Source organism: Oncorhynchus nerka, linkage group LG20, assembly GCF_034236695.1.
Source record: "Oncorhynchus nerka isolate Pitt River linkage group LG20, Oner_Uvic_2.0, whole genome shotgun sequence".
NCBI classification, from domain to species: Eukaryota; Metazoa; Chordata; class Actinopteri; order Salmoniformes; family Salmonidae; genus Oncorhynchus; species Oncorhynchus nerka.
Genome location: NC_088415.1, coordinates 37,597,023 through 37,613,964, shown reverse-complemented (window position 1 = coordinate 37,613,964; position 16,942 = coordinate 37,597,023). Strand labels below are relative to the sequence as shown.

General features: G+C 47.7%; 1 protein-coding gene across 1 annotated transcript in view; it reads right to left on the bottom strand.

The window, feature by feature from the left end:
- LOC115102444 (plexin-A2-like) overlaps nucleotides 1–16,942 on the bottom strand; it is a 313,165-nt gene that overhangs the window by 174,562 nt on the left and 121,661 nt on the right. Inside the window, exon 4 of the mRNA XM_029622400.2 lies at nucleotides 5,961–6,095. Coding sequence (XP_029478260.1) covers nucleotides 5,961–6,095 — 135 coding nt within the window. The remainder of the gene's footprint in view (nucleotides 1–5,960; nucleotides 6,096–16,942) is intronic.

The window sequence follows — 16,942 nt, the reverse complement described above, 5'->3', positions numbered from 1 at the left end:
GAGCTGATCAGCACTAGATGCTTTGTGAATACAGGCCATGAATTATTCTCCAGCCTACGTTTGTGACCGAATACTATACCATTAAAACAACAGACTAGTTCCTCTACTGTTTGTGTGTGTGTGTGTGCGTGCGTGTGTGTGAGTGTGTGTGTGCCTAGTCGTGTGTGTGCCTAGTCGTGTGTGTGTGTGTGTGCCTAGTCATGTGTGTGTGTGTGTGTGTGTGTGTGCCTAGTCGTGTGTGTGCCTAGTCGTGTGTTTGCCTAGTCGTGTGTGTGTGTGTGTGTGTGTCTAGTCGTGTGTGTGTGCCTAGTCGTGTGTGTGCCTAGTTGTGTGTGTGTGTGTGCGTGTGTGTGCCTAGTCGTGTGTGTGTGTGTGTGTGTGCGTGCGTGCGTGCACGCGCGTGTGTGTGTGTGTGTGTGTGTGTGTGTGTATCAGAACACTGTGTGAAAACAACAGACTAGTCCCTTTCCTCCACATGTGCTGCGGCTGCATCTGACTGATGTTTGGCTCTAATTGGTGTTTGGAGAAGCAGCCAGGGTAAATATAATGGTTTCTCCACAGGTATCACTTCTGAAAGCCCTCACATGTGAGATCTGGATTATTCCACATGAATCATTTATTGCTGACAACACCGGCCGGTTGACCACAGCACAACGCACACACACACACACACGACTAGGCACACACACACACACACACACACACACACACACGCATGCACGCACGCATACACACACTAACACACCTCCCAGCCAGCGGCAGTCTGCCACAACGACAACAATCCATCCAGTGTTTCCACTCAACAGTGTGTGATGATGATATTGGGCCCATCACAATGGCCATGAAAGGGCCTAATCAAAACATAAATAATCCACCTTACAAAAGAGAATTCTTGATGGCCAGGTGATTGTCCCAATTCATGCCTCTCTCTCCACTGCATCACATCGATAAAACCCACAACAAAGAGAACAAATACCCTGTAAGCGGCCCTGTGCAGCTCAGTGTGCGACTGGCAGTGTGTGTGTGTGTGTGTGTGTGTGTGTGTGTGTGTGTGTGTGTGTGTGTGTGTGTGTGTGTGTGTGCGTGCGTGTGTCTCACTTTTGTTACCCCACCTGGTGGCTATGCAAACAGAGCTAGTCTTATTCTGAGGCAGAGCACGTTCTCCCATGAGGAGAAGACAAACAGTAGCCAGCCAGTGACTAGTGGCTAGGTGAGGCAGGGTGGGGCCGGCAGAACTAACACACTCCTGGATTTACATGTGGAGTCAGCGCCAGGTGTTCCTCAGCATAGAGATAAAATCACAGAGAGGCTTATCTCATAGATCCTCTAGAATCCTCTAGAATGGATGCATTCGTCATCAGTCTAACAAAGGGATTGTTCTATCTCTAGGTCTAACTGCTTTCCATACCTGTTTCAGGAGCCTCTATTGCTCCCAGAGCTGTTACAAGCCCCTTTGTATTGGGCTCTGGCCTTCAGATGATGCAGTGTTTGATAGTGGTGCACACGTGTCAACTGTGTTATTCTGTTTGAAAAGGCAGTGCTGCTGATCAAATATAAAACACAGAGAAACGTGAGGCATTTCATCACGAGACATTTCACATGATTTCAACACAAACTCATCAACCTCTCTTACACACGCGCACACTTCCATAGGGAAGGCTGTTCAGCTGAATATGCTAAAACAACTCTGACCTTTTCCTTCCAGTGCTGCATTGGCCTTCAGCTCTCCTCCACATCACCATGGTTAAAAGTCCTAAAGGACACACTGTTCCCTATACAGTGCACCACTTTTGACCAGGGCAAGTATGTACAGAATAGGGTGCCATTCGGGACACGCACCCATCACTGAATTATAACCCTATAAATAACTAGCACCACGCCACAGACTTACTGACTGCACTGCTACTCCCCCTAACATGTGGTCTGAGACACACGCGTTCCTTAAAGGATCGTCGTGACCGACGGCCTGACTGGAGACATACAGGGTCCCTTTGTTTGAGTCAGGGATCTCAACTCGAGCCCATGTGACACAACTCTCTATTGGTGTAACTTTGAAAGAGTCATTCAAGTGAAGACAAAAGCTGGATGAATCTAGAGAAAAAAAGGCATAAATATCTCCCGAGACAAAAGTAGGTGTCGGCCGGGCCGGCGGAGGGACCACCGTGATGTATGAATCAAATCAAATAACAGTGGTGAGTGTCTCCAGTCTGTCCTGTCAGTGATGATCCAGCACCCTGCACGCACACAGGCAAGGCACGCTCACTCAGACACGCAGACGCAGACGCACACGCACACGCACAGACACAGACACAGACACACAGACACACAGACACACAGACACACAGACACACAGACACACAGACACACAGACACACAGACACACAGACACACACACACACACACACACACACACACACACACACACACTCCTGAAGAAAGGCAGCCATTCAGCCAGCTCTTTCATCAGTTCCAGCACACTGCCTCACATTGGACCAATCTGACTGGATCATTACTATGGTGGATGGTATTGTCATTAAAGCTGGAAAAACAAAAGCTAGTTTGAGATGGCACTACAATTTGAATCGATCGAATAAAAAAGAGACATTTGAGAAATGTGCGTGAGCGAGGGTGTGTGTGTGTGTGTGTGTGCGAGCGAGCGAGCGAGAGAGATTGAGAGTCCTTTGTAAGTGCTAGACAATGTCTTCTGAATACTTCTTAACAGAGTAAATGAACAGGGTCTATGCATATGCACTAGATGTAATCTATACTGTATAGTGAGAGAGAGGCTGGATGTAGAGGCACAAAGAATTTTGGAGACATTCATTTGAATATTGAATGTAGAGAGCATTGTTCACAAGTGTGTGTAATTATAGCATTTGCGTGAGTGTGTGTGTGAAAGCCAGAGCCAGAACAGTATCAGAGAATCAATGCAAATAAGATCAGAGAAGGTGTGTGTGTGTCTGTGTGTGCGCTCCACACCTCCCACATCCTTCTCACCCCTGACACAACACACACAGAGGGGTGTGATGGAGATCTGTCTGAGAGGCCAGATCCTGGAGTGGGCTCCCTCTGCTCTCTGCAAACATTACCACCATGAGCCCAACACACACACACACACTCTTTGTCTCTCCCTCTCTGCCAGCCTCTTCATCCCTGCGCCAGACACACACACACACACAGTCTCATTGTTATTCCGAGTAGGAAGCAACAACTGGAGCCAAATCTGTCCCCTCTCCACTCTTCAATTTGCTATCACCCCCCCCCCCCCCTCCCCCTTTTGTTTATCATCTACTTAAATCATGTGTTTCGCTTCCAACGCCTCGACGATGGAACAGGGTGTCGTCTCTATCAGAAGCAACCCATGATGCTGAGGAGCTGTGATCACGGCATCATGTGGACAGTGGACACAGTGGAATAATGGTTGGGGTGTCAGTGTTACATGCTCTTAAAGGCTATGAGTCATTGTCAAGTGACTGGCGGTATACAATGTACAATGTTATTCACTATCAGTCGAGGGATGTTGTGGTAGCGGCCCGGTCTGATGACGACCATCCCAGGTTTCCTCAGGCTATATGCTGTAGTAGCGGCGATAGGAGATGCTGTACCATTACGAAGTACTGATATTGTTGCTGGACTACCCTGTGCTAAGAAATGTTCTCCTTCCGCGTGTGAAAAGACCGGGTGTCACATAGACAAGTCACACGGCAGATTATCACACTATAGGGACGCAATCAGAACCTTGGCATGACGGTACGCTCAACCCACAGCCATGTCCCTATGAAGTAGGCCAGGGTAAGGCCGGATGGCAGTATTCGCTGAGTGTTACAGGAGAAATAGAAAGGGGGGGTAGCGAAGGACAGAGAGAGAGAGAGAGAGAGAGAGAGAGAGAGAGAGAGAGAGAGAGAGCAAGAGAGAGAGCGAGAGAGAGAGAGAGAGAGAGAGAGAGAGAAGAGAGAGCAAGAGAGAGAGAGCAAGAGAGAGAGAGCGAGAGAGAGAGAGCGAGAGCGAGAGAGAGAGAGAGAGAGAGAGAGAGAGAAAGAAAGAAAGACGGAAAGAGAGGGAGACGCTGTGGGTGTGTAGTATAGAGCGTGTCTGACTTGGGCTGAATCCTAATCCTGTTACTCTGTGAAGTGTGACTGTGGAGCAGAGAAGCAGCCCCGTTGAACATGCACGGCAACAAGCACGGCAACAAGTCAGTGGCGGTGTGACGTCCTCATCCACATTCTCTACGCCCCCACTAGCACCTGGAGAGAGAGAGAGAGACAGGCGACCCACTGCCAAAATACGAGTGACATCAACAACAATGGACACGTCACTACTCTTATTCACACATGACTGAGTGAAGGACGACAAATCAAAGCCTGCACCGAGACCAAAGCACAAATGGAAGACACTCTAAAATACATCAACACCAATCAGCAGCCTAGCAACGTACACTGGGCATGTGCAGGAATCAACCCAATCAGGGATGCCCATTCCTTTGCTTTCCTGATCATGTGACTAGAAGAGACTACAGGGGCTGTTGGTGATGGCAGGTCGTCTAGATAGAGTAGCCAGAAGCTAGCTACCAGGGTATTCCAGCCTTGCCATATACAGAGCCAGTCTCCTTCCTTGTGTGACCTGCCTCAGTCCCTCCTCGGGCCCAGTGGAGGCCAGTTGGTTTCTCTTTAAAAGGTAGGAGGAGAGGAGAGACAGTCATCTGTCACCTCTGTATGACAGGGTAATGCTGTGTAGCCGGATGTCTTTGAGGCTCTGCTCTCTTCTCCTCTGAGCCTGTTTAATATGAGGCCCTATTGATGGCTATCTGCTATCAGCTGCTGCTGTGCTGTGGTGGCCACGCTTTGTCACTTCATTAGAAGTGTGGTGATGGCGTGACCTTGCACTTTGTCTCCTCCTCCTCACTCCTCCAGCTGTCCCTCTTCCCCTCATCACTCACTCTTTCTTCAGACCACGCAGCCAGCCAGTTCTCTACGCTCTGTCTCCTCCATGTCTCCTCTCTGTCTCCTCTCTGTCTCCTCCATGTCTCCTCCATGTCTCCTCCATGTCTCCTCTCTGTCTCCTCTCTGTCTCCTCTCTGTCTCCTCCATGTCTCCTCCCTGTCTCCTCCCTGTCTCCTCCATGTCTCCTCTCTGTCTCCTCCATGTCTCCTCTGTCTCCTCTGTCTCCTCTATGTCTCCTCTCTGTCTCCTCCATGTCTCCTCCATGTCTCCTCTCTGTCTCCTCCATGTCTCCTCTCTGTCTCCTCTCTGTCTCCTCTCTGTCCCCTCCATGTCTCCTACATGTCTCCTCTCTGTCTCCTCCATGTCTCCTCTCTGTCTCCTCTCTGTCCCCTCCATGTCTCCTCTCTGTCCCCTCCATGTCTCCTCCATGTCTCCTCCATGTCTCCTCTCTGTCCCCTCCATGTCTCCTCCATGTCTCCTCTCTGTCCCCTCCATGTCTCCTACATGTCTCCTCTCTGTCTTCTCTCTGTCCCCTCCATGTCTCCTCCAAGTCTCCTCCATGTGTCCTCCATGTCTCCTCTCTGTCTCCTCTCTGTCCCCTCCATGTCTCCTCTCTGTCTCCTCCATGTCTCCTCTCTGTCTCCTCCATGTCTCCTCCATGTCCCCTCCCTCCCTCCCTACCCTCATCCCTAATACCCTCTCCTTCCTACATTACCAGATACTGTCACACCCCCCCCCCACACACACACACACACCGCTTGCGTGCCACCCTGGTTACTTATAGTGTCACACAAAGGGGTGGGGGGGGTGGGGTGGCTATCAGAGCGTGCAAACACACACACACACACTTTGGGTGCCACTTTGCCATGTCATTATCAATGCTGCTTGATATCAGCTGTACGTGCAGTCACAATGTACCCCTGTGACCTGTCTTCTACCGAACAGCAGCATTGTGTGTGTGTGTGTGTGTGTGTGTGTGTGTCTGTGTGTGCGTCAATGTGTGTGTGTGGCTTTACTCACCTGTTTCTCTGACATGACGTAGAGGTAGTTGTGGTCCAGAGAGAAGGCCATGTCTCTGAGGATGGGGCTGCCGTCCTTGATGACCAGCTTCGTCTCATACTGCACCCCACCGTGAGGAGGACCGTCCACACGGATCTGACCAGACAGAGAGACACACAAAGGGTTAACATTCCTGTATTAAACACACGAGACAGAGACACACTGAGGTTAGATGTTACTGTGTTGTATGAAAAAGTAAATATGACGGCAGTATAGCATTTCAAATGGCTTCAGATATATTAGATATCTAGATATATTGTCTCAAACATGACATTAGGGATCTCAATGTTAAAGCCACATGCTAGGATTTTGTCTTTTTTCTGACATTGGTGTAGGTCATTAGCACATATATGAACCTGATTCAAAACACATCGCCACAGTGTAAAAACGCTCTAATGTCTTGTGTCTTCCCAAATAAAGGTTGCCACTTCCCAAATAAAGGTTGCCGCTTCCCAAATAAAGGTTGCCGCTTCCCAAATAAAGGTTGCCGCTTCCCAAATAAAGATTGCCGCTTCCCAAATAAAGGTTGCCGCTTCCCAAATAAAGGTTGCCACTTCCCAAATAAAGATTGCCGCTTCCCAAATAAAGGTTGCCACTTCCCAAATAAAGATTGCCGCTTCCCAAATAAAGATTGCCGCTTCCCAAATAAAGGTTGCCGCTTCCCAAATAAAGATTGCCGCTTCTCAAATAAAGGTTGCCACTTCCCAAACAAAGGCTACCAAGGTTGCCACTTCCCAAACAAAGGCTACCAAGGTTGCCACTTCCCAAACAAAGGCTACCAAGGTTGCCACTTCCCAAACAAAGGCTACCAAGGTTGCCACTTCCCAAACAAAGGCTACCAAGGTTGCCACTTCCCAAACAAAAGGCTACCAAGGTTGCCACTTCCCAAACAAAAGGCTACCAAGGTTGCCACTTCCCAAACAAAGGCTACCAAGATTGCCACTTCCCAAACTAAGGCTACCAAGGTTGCCACTTCCCAAACAAAAGTGACAGTAAATCTCCGGAGGGACCATGGGATCCTGGCGACTGGCGGTGGCGTGAGAGAGAGATAGCTGTGTGATGTCACATGTCACGTGTCACTGTGGTAACATGAAAGCTGATGGCTCTATCATCTGTTGGGCCCCTCCTTCCTCTCTATCCCCGTATATCTATTCCCAGGGTGACAGGCCCAAAGAGCACCCCGGCCCCACAACGAAACCCTCACCCCTACCACACCCACCAGCCCCACCCAAGGGGGTCGTCTCAAGGTCACATGTCTGTCATGAGAAGGTCCTCCGGGAGGAGGGGCGAGGGCGGGGGGCGGTTATAGGGGCCAAACACAATAGAACAAAGGTGAAGGAAGTTGAACTACAGCCCTGATTCATTGCCTCAAAGCCTAGAGGTTAGCCAGGGTTAGCCAGGTCCATAGAGCCGGGCCGTATGGTTCCGTATGGGTGAGCACAGCTCAAAGACTGAATAGCTTCTGAACAGAAGCTGAATGTGAAAACCAGCGGTTCCATTCCATGTCAGGCCTGACCCTCACCCTGCCTAGCAGCAGCGTAACGCAAACACAAGCCTCGTAGCAGACCTACATATGTGAAAACCATACGCACCAGGCAGGATGTGGGGGAGGCGCCCGCCCATCCTTAATCTGGTTACTGACATTTACATTTACGGCAGAGAGGGAGATGGAGAAAGAAAATCATAAAAGCAAATATGTTAATCCACAAAGCAAGAGGGAGACATGCCGTGAGTACATGCTGTGAGATGATGCTGTTGACCCGGGATGAGTGTGTGTGTGTGTGTGTGTGTGTGTGTGTGTGTTTGAGAGAGAGAGAGCCTGCGTTTCTTTGAGTGTATTTGTGTATCTTAATCCGTGTGTGTCTGTGTGTGTGTGTGAGAGAGAAAGACAGTGTTTGTGTGTGTGTTGGGCTCATGGTGGTAATGTTTGCAGAGAGCAGAGGGAGCCCACTTCAGGATCTGACCTCTCAGACAGATCTCCATGCATGTGTGAGAAAGAGAGTCTGCATTTGTGTGTGTGTTTGTGTGTGTGAGCAAGCGAGCGAGCGTAGGTGTGTGTGTGTGTGTGTTTGTGTGGATGTGTGCGAGAGAGAGTAGGTGTGTATGTGCGTGTGTGTGTGTGTGTGTGTGTGTGTGTCTGAGGGGACTAGCTCTCTCTCTGACAGCTGGCTCTGTTGTGCTGTGTGTCTGCAGCCACAGGAGACCACTAGATAACTCTGACCTTCCACACACAATGTCTGCACTTGATCTGAATCATATCACTATCACAGAACACACACTGTCCAGGGAGCACTGAACAAAGTCACTGCCTAGTCACAAGCACACACATACACACATGCACACACACACACACACACACACACACACACACACACACACACACACACACACCTTTGACAGTCCACCCCTCTGCTCTCTGTCCCCGTCCCCCAGCCCACTACAGAAGACCCCGACACACACAGCTGTTTTTCACATTTAGGGGGCGTATGGATAGACGGATGCTGTTCTGTAGAGGTACTAAACTCCCCCATGATACACTCCACGAGTAGGGAAAACCATTCCAGGCACGCAGCTTGTGAGGTAAAGTACTTGAACATCTCCCTTGACATTCTCAGATAGAGGCACTTTACAGAGAGATAGAGCGTGAGGTGGAGAGAGAGAGGTGGAGAGAGTGGTGAAGAGAGAGAGAGAGGTGGAGAGAGAGAGTAGGGCTGATGCCAGTGGACTTCTATCCAAAAAGAGAAAGCTTTCCTCTCTCCCACATCTAACCTCACTGTAGGTCTGACAATCTCCCTTTCCCTCTCACCTACTCTTTCAGCATGATTTCCTCATACACTCATGCTGCTCAGTCCATCTTGACCCCTCAATTATTTATCTATAGGCTATTGGGAGAGAGTTTCTAACGGTTAAATGTACCACCCTACTTTCCTCTCCTTTCCCCATCCTCTGTCTCCTCCCCACTCCTCTCCCTCAGTGGGTATTACACTCCCTCCTTTACAGAAACTCCCCTCTGCTGAGCCAACCCTTTCCCTGGCCTCATGTCAACACCTCAGCCATTACCAACCCACTATAAGCCATCTCTCTCTCCCCAGTGCTGAGAGCAGAACCAGAGGAACAGAGGCAGGGACACAGACGAAGATGGATGAGACTATTGAAAAACACGGTACATGTGTGAAAACGGTTAGACCTTCAGCAGACCATTGTTCATAGGAACACACCAAAGCTATGGGGCCGTGCATACTGTTAGCTAGCTTAAGGTTCATTTTAGTTTCACAATCATGAACCTTGTTTGCTGACCTAGAGTTGACTTCTGGACAGACTGGGGTGCATTCATACATACTAAATGGCATACATACTATGACAGCGAGAGCGCTATCAGAAGAAGTTTACAGGGGGAAACTGGGGTAGAAATAAGTGTTTAGGTTGCACTCTCAACTGTCTCGTTGGTCAGCTAGAAAGCTACGAATGAGAGCATGAACGGGAGCAATGACTGTGGAGAGCGCAACCGTTCAGTCTCTCCATTCACCCGCTGGAGAGGAGAAACCCTACCAGTGTCCTCTACTCACTATATCATATGCAGAACCAGCTCAGGACCATGAAAGCAGGGGGTAGAGGGGGGTCTGTGGCAGGGGCTTCTGAAGCCCTGGGTCCCATAGGGGCCCCTGCCAGCTGGGCTCTTTTGATTCAGGCATGTAAGCACCCTGGAAAAGGTTTTGAAGATTGACCAAACTCCAATTCAAACTGCTCTTTGCTTTCCCCTCTCGAGTTGGGAGGAAGTCTGCCAGGGTCTGGCTCACTGAGTGTGGCTGACTGGGCACAGCAATTTGTCTAGGGACAGAGCTGAATAAATCCAGGGGAAAAGTCACATGAATGTGTGTAGGGGAAACGGGAGGGCGTTCAGATTGTTCAGTTCACTCTATAAATACAACATATTACACATTATAAATGCATTTGATATACAAACGGTTTAGATTCCTCTGAACATACAGTATTGGGCTTCTAGAAGAACATGTATTCCTAGACGTGTAGCACTTAGCAAGGAGATATGTAGCACTTAGCAAGGAGATATGTAGCACTTAGCAAGGAGATATGTAGCACTCAGCAAGGAGATATGTAGCACTCAGCAAGGTGATATGTAGCACTTAGCAAGGAGATATGTAGCACTTAGCAAGGAGATATGTAGCACTCAGCAAGGAGATATGTAGCACTCAGCAAGGAGATATGTAGCACTCAGCAAGGAGATATGTAGCACTTAGGAAGGAGATATGTAGCACTTAGCAAGGAGATATGTAGCACTCAGCAAGGTGATATGTAGCACTCAGCAAGGAGATATGTAGCACTTAGCAAGGAGATATGTAGCACTCAGCAAGGTGATATGTAGCACTCAGCAATGTGATATGTAGCACTCAGCAAGGTGATATGTAGCACTCAGCAAGGAGATATGTAGCACTTAGCAAGGAGATATGTAGCACTTAGCAAAGAGATATGTAGCACTTAGGAAGGAGATATGTAGCACTTAGCAAGGAGATATGTAGCACTTAGGAAGGAGATATGTAGCACTTAGCAAGGAGATATGTAGCACTTAGCAAGGAGATATATAGCACTTAGCAAGGAGATATGTAGCACTTAGCAAGGAGATATGTAGCACTTAGCAAGGAGATATGTGGCACTCAGCAAGGAGATATGTAGCACTTAGCAAGGAGATATGTAGCACTCAGCAAGGAGATATGTAGCACTTAGCAAGGAGATATGTAGCACTTAGGAAGGAGATATGTAGCACTTAGCAAGGAGATATGTAGCACTTAGCAAGGAGATATATAGCACTTAGCAAGGAGATATGTAGCACTTAGCAAGGAGATATGTATCACTTAGCAAGGAGATATGTGGCACTCAGCAAGGAGATATGTAGCACTCAGCAAGGAGATATGTAGCACTTAGCAAGGAGATATGTAGCACTTAGCAAGGACATATGTAGCACTTAGCAAGGAGATATGTCGCACTTAGCAAGGAGATATGTAGCACTTAGCAAGGAGATATGTAGCACTTAGCAAGGAGATATGTGGCACTTAGCAAGGATATATGTAGCACTTAGCAAGGAGACATGTAGCACTAAGCAAGGAGTCATTTAGCACTTAGCAAGGGGATATGTAGCACTTAGCAAGGAGAAATGTAGCACTTAGCAAGGAGATATGTAGCACATTGAAAGGGACTCATTTAACTTCTGGATTTGAACATGGAAATATGTTTAGCAGCGAAACAATTGGCAGTAAAGTTGGTCTCGTTGGTCTAGTAGTCTGATGCATCCAATTTGTGATGAGATGCTGCTTATCTATGACATTCAAGAACCTCCTCCAGCCCGAACACGTACGATTCTCCTTGTCTTAATGATGCAGCTGTGTACAGAACCGAAAGTAAAAGATGCAAAACTATGAACGGGAAGCATAGAAATGGCACAGATAGAACATACCTATCGCTTCTTAGACTTGCTTTCAATGAGATTGACAGATAATAACTCACATTTATGTGAATTTGGTCGGGTCTCCCAAAAAGTGACATATTGCAGCTTTAAAGACCTTTTCATTTAACCAGCAGTAAACTATGCAGATACAGTGCTTAAACACATTTCTGTCACATTTGGATGTAAAACTATTTTCCATCTCCAGCCGTCAATGAGGTGTTGGTGTGAACGAGACGTAATACATTTCCTATGGTATATCTGTGCCAACACTAACAGGCATACTGAGGGTGACTGGCGGTGAATGTGCTGCACTCCAATACTATAAATCTATTGATATTACCACAACCAAGACTGCATCCCATACTCCAACACTTCTACAGGAGAATTTCCCAACAGTAATCTGTTGAGGAGATTATATCAATTAGTTAGAAGCATAAACAATCCATCAGTATACTACATGTAGGGCCAGCACCTAGTGAGAGAGCTAGCTGACAGAGAGAAGAATCTCCAGGCTTGAGGAGAATCTCCCAGTACATTCTGTTGAGGAGACTATGGGTTAGATGACTCAGCTGGGTGTATAGAGCCAGCAGCTCCCAGTGAGAGAGCTGACTGAGAGAACAGAGCAGAGCATAGCAGGATCCCCACCGCACCACTGTAATCTGTCCTGCAGCTGGCCTACAGTATCTAGCCTCCAATCTAATTCCGCACTAATCCATTCTCACCCTGTTCAACTGTTGTGGCGATAAGGTAGATAGGAGAGATAGGATAGGCACTCAGCTGAGGCTGCCCGGGCGTTATCTGCCTGATCCACGCCACACACTGGATTAGATTCCATAAAAGCATACGGTTGTGTCCCAAATGGCACCCTATTCCCTACATAGTGTACAACTTCTGACCAGGGCCCATAAGGTGCCATTTGGCATGCTCTCCCATGGCTCTTCTAAGCACAGTGCCCACGTGACCCTATCAGTGACCCACCCAGCAGATCTCTGCCAGGGCTCAGGTGTTACCATTGTTACCCAGACAGCCACACAGACACGGGCTAGAGGGGGTGGAGAGAAGGGAACAGCCCAAATAAGGCCTGACTAATCAATCCTATTCCATCTGATGGAGACCAATGGTGCAATATCACACAATAGAATAGATGTGATCTGCGATGTGGTTTATCCTCCCAGGGAGCCTGATAATAACTGATGGGCTGTAGCAGCACCACTGTGAGAGGCAATGGAGCTCGTCTGAAAGCCTCCATGGTTTGATGGTCCTGTGTGATGGCCCACTGCAAGTGCTCAGCACTCAGTCAGTGTTCTCTGCTCTGGTCTGTGTGAATGAAAGGCCTAGTTAGTCTGTTCTGCTCTACCATGTGAATGAGAGGCCGGGCTATCTGACCTGTGTGTCCCAGCCCTAGCCAGCCTGTGAGCCCACGTCTCTGGGTGAAAGGAGCGTGACACCTGGGTGTGAGGTGTGTGCTGATGGCTCCATCCTGGCTCCCGGGGCCCTGGCTGATGGATGTGGCCACATCATCACATCCTTGGGGGAGAGGGAGAGCTCCTCAAGGCCGGTGCCCCGGGGGAGTGTGTCACCCTGGGGTGAAATTCATCGCCCACACACCAGGAGTAAGGAGCCATGGCCGTGCCACACTGCCACCTCCTCGCCCCTGAACCATCCAGTGCCACATCCTTACTTCAACTCCACACACACACACAGACACACACACACACACACACACACACACACACACACACACACACACACACACACACACACACCTACAGTTTCCATCAATTCACCCAGGACAGGATAGGACAGCTGAACACTGAGCTACAGCTAGATTCACTTCCTCTATCACCTCATACGTCCCTCCTGGACGTCCCTCTTGAAATGTAGCAGACTCCTATTGTATTTCTTTACTTCAGGTGGAATGGAGGGAGGGTGGATAATAGTATTTATTTCGCATCCTCTCTCTCTCTCTCTAAAACACATGAGCATGTGCAATCACACAAACATTCCCAATCTCTCTCTCTGTCTCTCTCAAACCAGCTGGGAGAAAACCTGAGCTCCTCTCTGCCTGGATAACACATCTAATTCATCATCAGTGTCAGCCGGAACAATTCTGCCATCAGCAGAATCTAAAAATGTTCTGTGTGTGTTCTCTGTCTGTCTGTCTGTCTGTCTGTCTGTCTGTCTGTCTGTCTGTCTGTCTGTCTGTCTGTCTGTCTGTCTGTCTGTCTGTCTGTCTGTCTGTCTGTCTGTCTGTCTGTCTGTCTGTCTGTCTGTCTGTCTGTCTGTCTGTCTGTTTGTGTGTGTGTGTGTGTGTGTGTGTGTGTGTGTGTGTGTGTGTGTGTGTGTATATATATATGATGGCTTTTTAAATCTGTTTCCTGTTGTATGATGTAAGCCCTCATAAGAGGCAACACGACTATGTTCGATATGTATCACTTCCCATCGTAAACACTCCTGAAACCTGAGTAGGCCTCTCTGTCTGTCTGACTGGAGAGAGGGAGCGGGAGGGAGGAATCACGTGATGGTGCTCTTTTAGAAGGTTCTAGAACCTGCAAACAAAGGACAGAGTGCAGTTTTTAAAATGGCGTCCAAATCCAAACAGGTCACACACAAACCAGCTTGAGTAACTACCGCAGGAGAGGTATCAAAATCATTAGTATTACTGTCTGTACCTGCTGTGTCAATCAAAACCGGATCATAATTGAATTGAGACTTCTCCCTCCCCTCTCCAAGTACACTTTCAACCTTTCTAGATGCTCAATTAAAATGTCACTTCGCTAATGAAGTAATTTACCTGCAGGCCATTGTGTCATGTCTTTCCCTTGTCACTTCTCATATCCACATTCCCGTTTCAAACATATATAGGCCTAGAGTCAGCCACAGAAACCCTCCCCATCTCCTCCCCTCTCCTCTCCTCCGCTCCCCTCGTCCGCCTCTCCCCTCCCCTGCTCTCCTCCCCTCCTCTCCCTCTCTCCTTCCCTCCCTCCCTGCTCCCCTCCCCTCCCCTCCCTAGCCCCTTAAGCAAACTGGCTGAGGCCTAAATGTCAGTGCAGTAGTGACTGCGTTGCCAGAAATACCACCTGATTAATATCATGAATCACTATCACCCAGTCCAGTGGTGCGCTCGCTGGGCTGAGCTGGGTTCATTTAGCTTGTTGGTTTTCCTCACCACTGGCAAACATGTTACTGTTACTGTTACGATGACGGTGGCGCTATAACAAACACTATGCTGTATATGGGCTAGAGTCGATACAGGGCAATTACATCATATACCTGGCCAGGCTCCATAAACCATATTGATTGGTATAGCTGCTGCTATGTTCAGCCGGGTTAACCCTCTCCTCACAAACGTCTCTTCTAATCAGTATTTCTAGTAAACATCATATAGAACAGTCTACCTTTCTATGACCTATTCCATCGATCAGCATTTACGTTACAGATAGATTACAGGGTTAATGCCAGTATTGACTGAAGCATTAATAGTATACAGGCGCCATAACAATCTACCCTGCTCACGTCTCTCTCTCTCTCTCTCATAACTGAAAGCCCGAAATATTAGTGTCAGCGTTTTCTCCTGTTCTCTTCCATTGTTTAAATAGAAACCAGACCAGTGAATTAAGAGCGTGTGGTGAGATGAGATCAGGAGTAACCCTGATCTCCATACACCACACAAACAAAACAAAAACGCACACACATTAGGCCCAGGAGTACAATGCAGCAGGGTATACAGTTGAAGTCGGAGGTTTACATACACCTTAGCCAAATACATTTCAACTCAGTTTTTCACAATTCCTGACATTTAATCATAGTAAATATTCCCTGTCTTAGGTCAGTTAGGATCCCCACTTTATTTTAAGAATGTGAAATGTCAGATTAATAGTAGAGAGAATGATTTATTTCAGCTTTTATTTCTTCCATCGCATTCCCAGTGGGTCAGAAGTTTACATACACTCAATTAGTATTTGATAGCAATGCCTTTAAATAGTTTAACTTGGGTCAAACGTCTCGGGTAGCCTTCCACAAGCTTCACACAATAAATTGGGTGAATTTTGGCTCATTCCTCCTGACAGAGCTGGTATAACTGAGTCAGGTTTGTAGGCCTACTTGCTCGCACATGCTTATTCAGTTCTGCCCACAAATGTTCTATAGGATTTCCTCCAAACATAACGATGATCATTATGGCCAAACAGTTCTATTTTTGTTTCATCAGACCAGAGGACATTTCTCCAAAAATATATTTGTCCCCATGTGCAGTTGCAAACCGTAGTCTGGCTTTTGTCTAGTGGGTTTTTCCTTGATGAGCGGCCTTTCAGGTTATGTCAATCTATGACTCATTTGTGGATATAGATACTTTTGTACCTGTTTCTTCCAGCATCTTCACAAGGTCCTTTGCTGTTGTTCTGGGATTGATTTGCACCAAAGTACGTTTTCGCACCATCATTTGCAAATAAATTCAAAAATGTGATTTTCTGGATTTTTTTTCTTCTAATTTTGTCTGTCATAGTTGAAGTGTACCTATGAAAATTACAGGCCTCTCTCATCTTTTTAAGTGGGAGAACTTGCACAATTGGTGGCTGACTAAATGCTTTTTTGCCCCACTGTGCATGGTACATTCAGGCGTTTGGAAATTGCTCCCATGGATGAACCAGACTTTTTTTTCGGAGGTCTTGGCTGATTTCTTTTGATTTTCCCATGATGTCAAGTAAATAGGCACTGAGTTTGAAGGTAGGCCTTGAAATACGTCCACAGGTACACCTCCAATTGATTCAAATGATGTCAAATACACTATCAGAGGCTTCTAAAGCCATGGCACCATTTTCTGGAATTTTCCAAGCTGTTTAAAGGCAAAGTCAACTTAGTGTATTTACTACTGGAATTGTGATACAGTGAATTATAAGTGAAATAATCTGTCTGTAAACAAATGTTGGGAAAATGACTTGTGTCATTCCCAATGTAGATGTCCTAACCGACTTGCCAAAACTATAGTTTGTTAACAAGACATTTGTGGAGTGGTTGAAAAATGAGTTTTAATGACTCCAATTTAAGTGTATGTAAACTTCCGACTTCAACTGCATTTAGGCTCACATTAAAAAGCCGAGCGGGCCCAGAGGGAAGTGGACACCATCTAAGTGAGTTCACAGAGAGCACGGATGGAGGTAATGGGGGAATGGAGGGATGGAGGCATTGGGGGGAGATGGGGGACAGAGGTAGGGAGGCATTCGGGGAATGGAGAGATGGGGGAAAGAGGGAGGGAGGTATTGGGGGAATGGAGAGATGGGGGATAGAGGGAGGGAGGCACTGGGGAATGGAGAGATGGGGGATAGAGGTAGGGAGGTATTGGGGGAATGGAGAGATGGGGGATAGAGGGAGGGAGGTATTGGGGAAATGGAGAGATGGGGGATAGAGGTCGGGAGGCATTGGGGGAATGGAGAGATGGGGGATAGAGGTCGGGAGGCATTGGGGGAATGGAGAGATGGGGGATAGA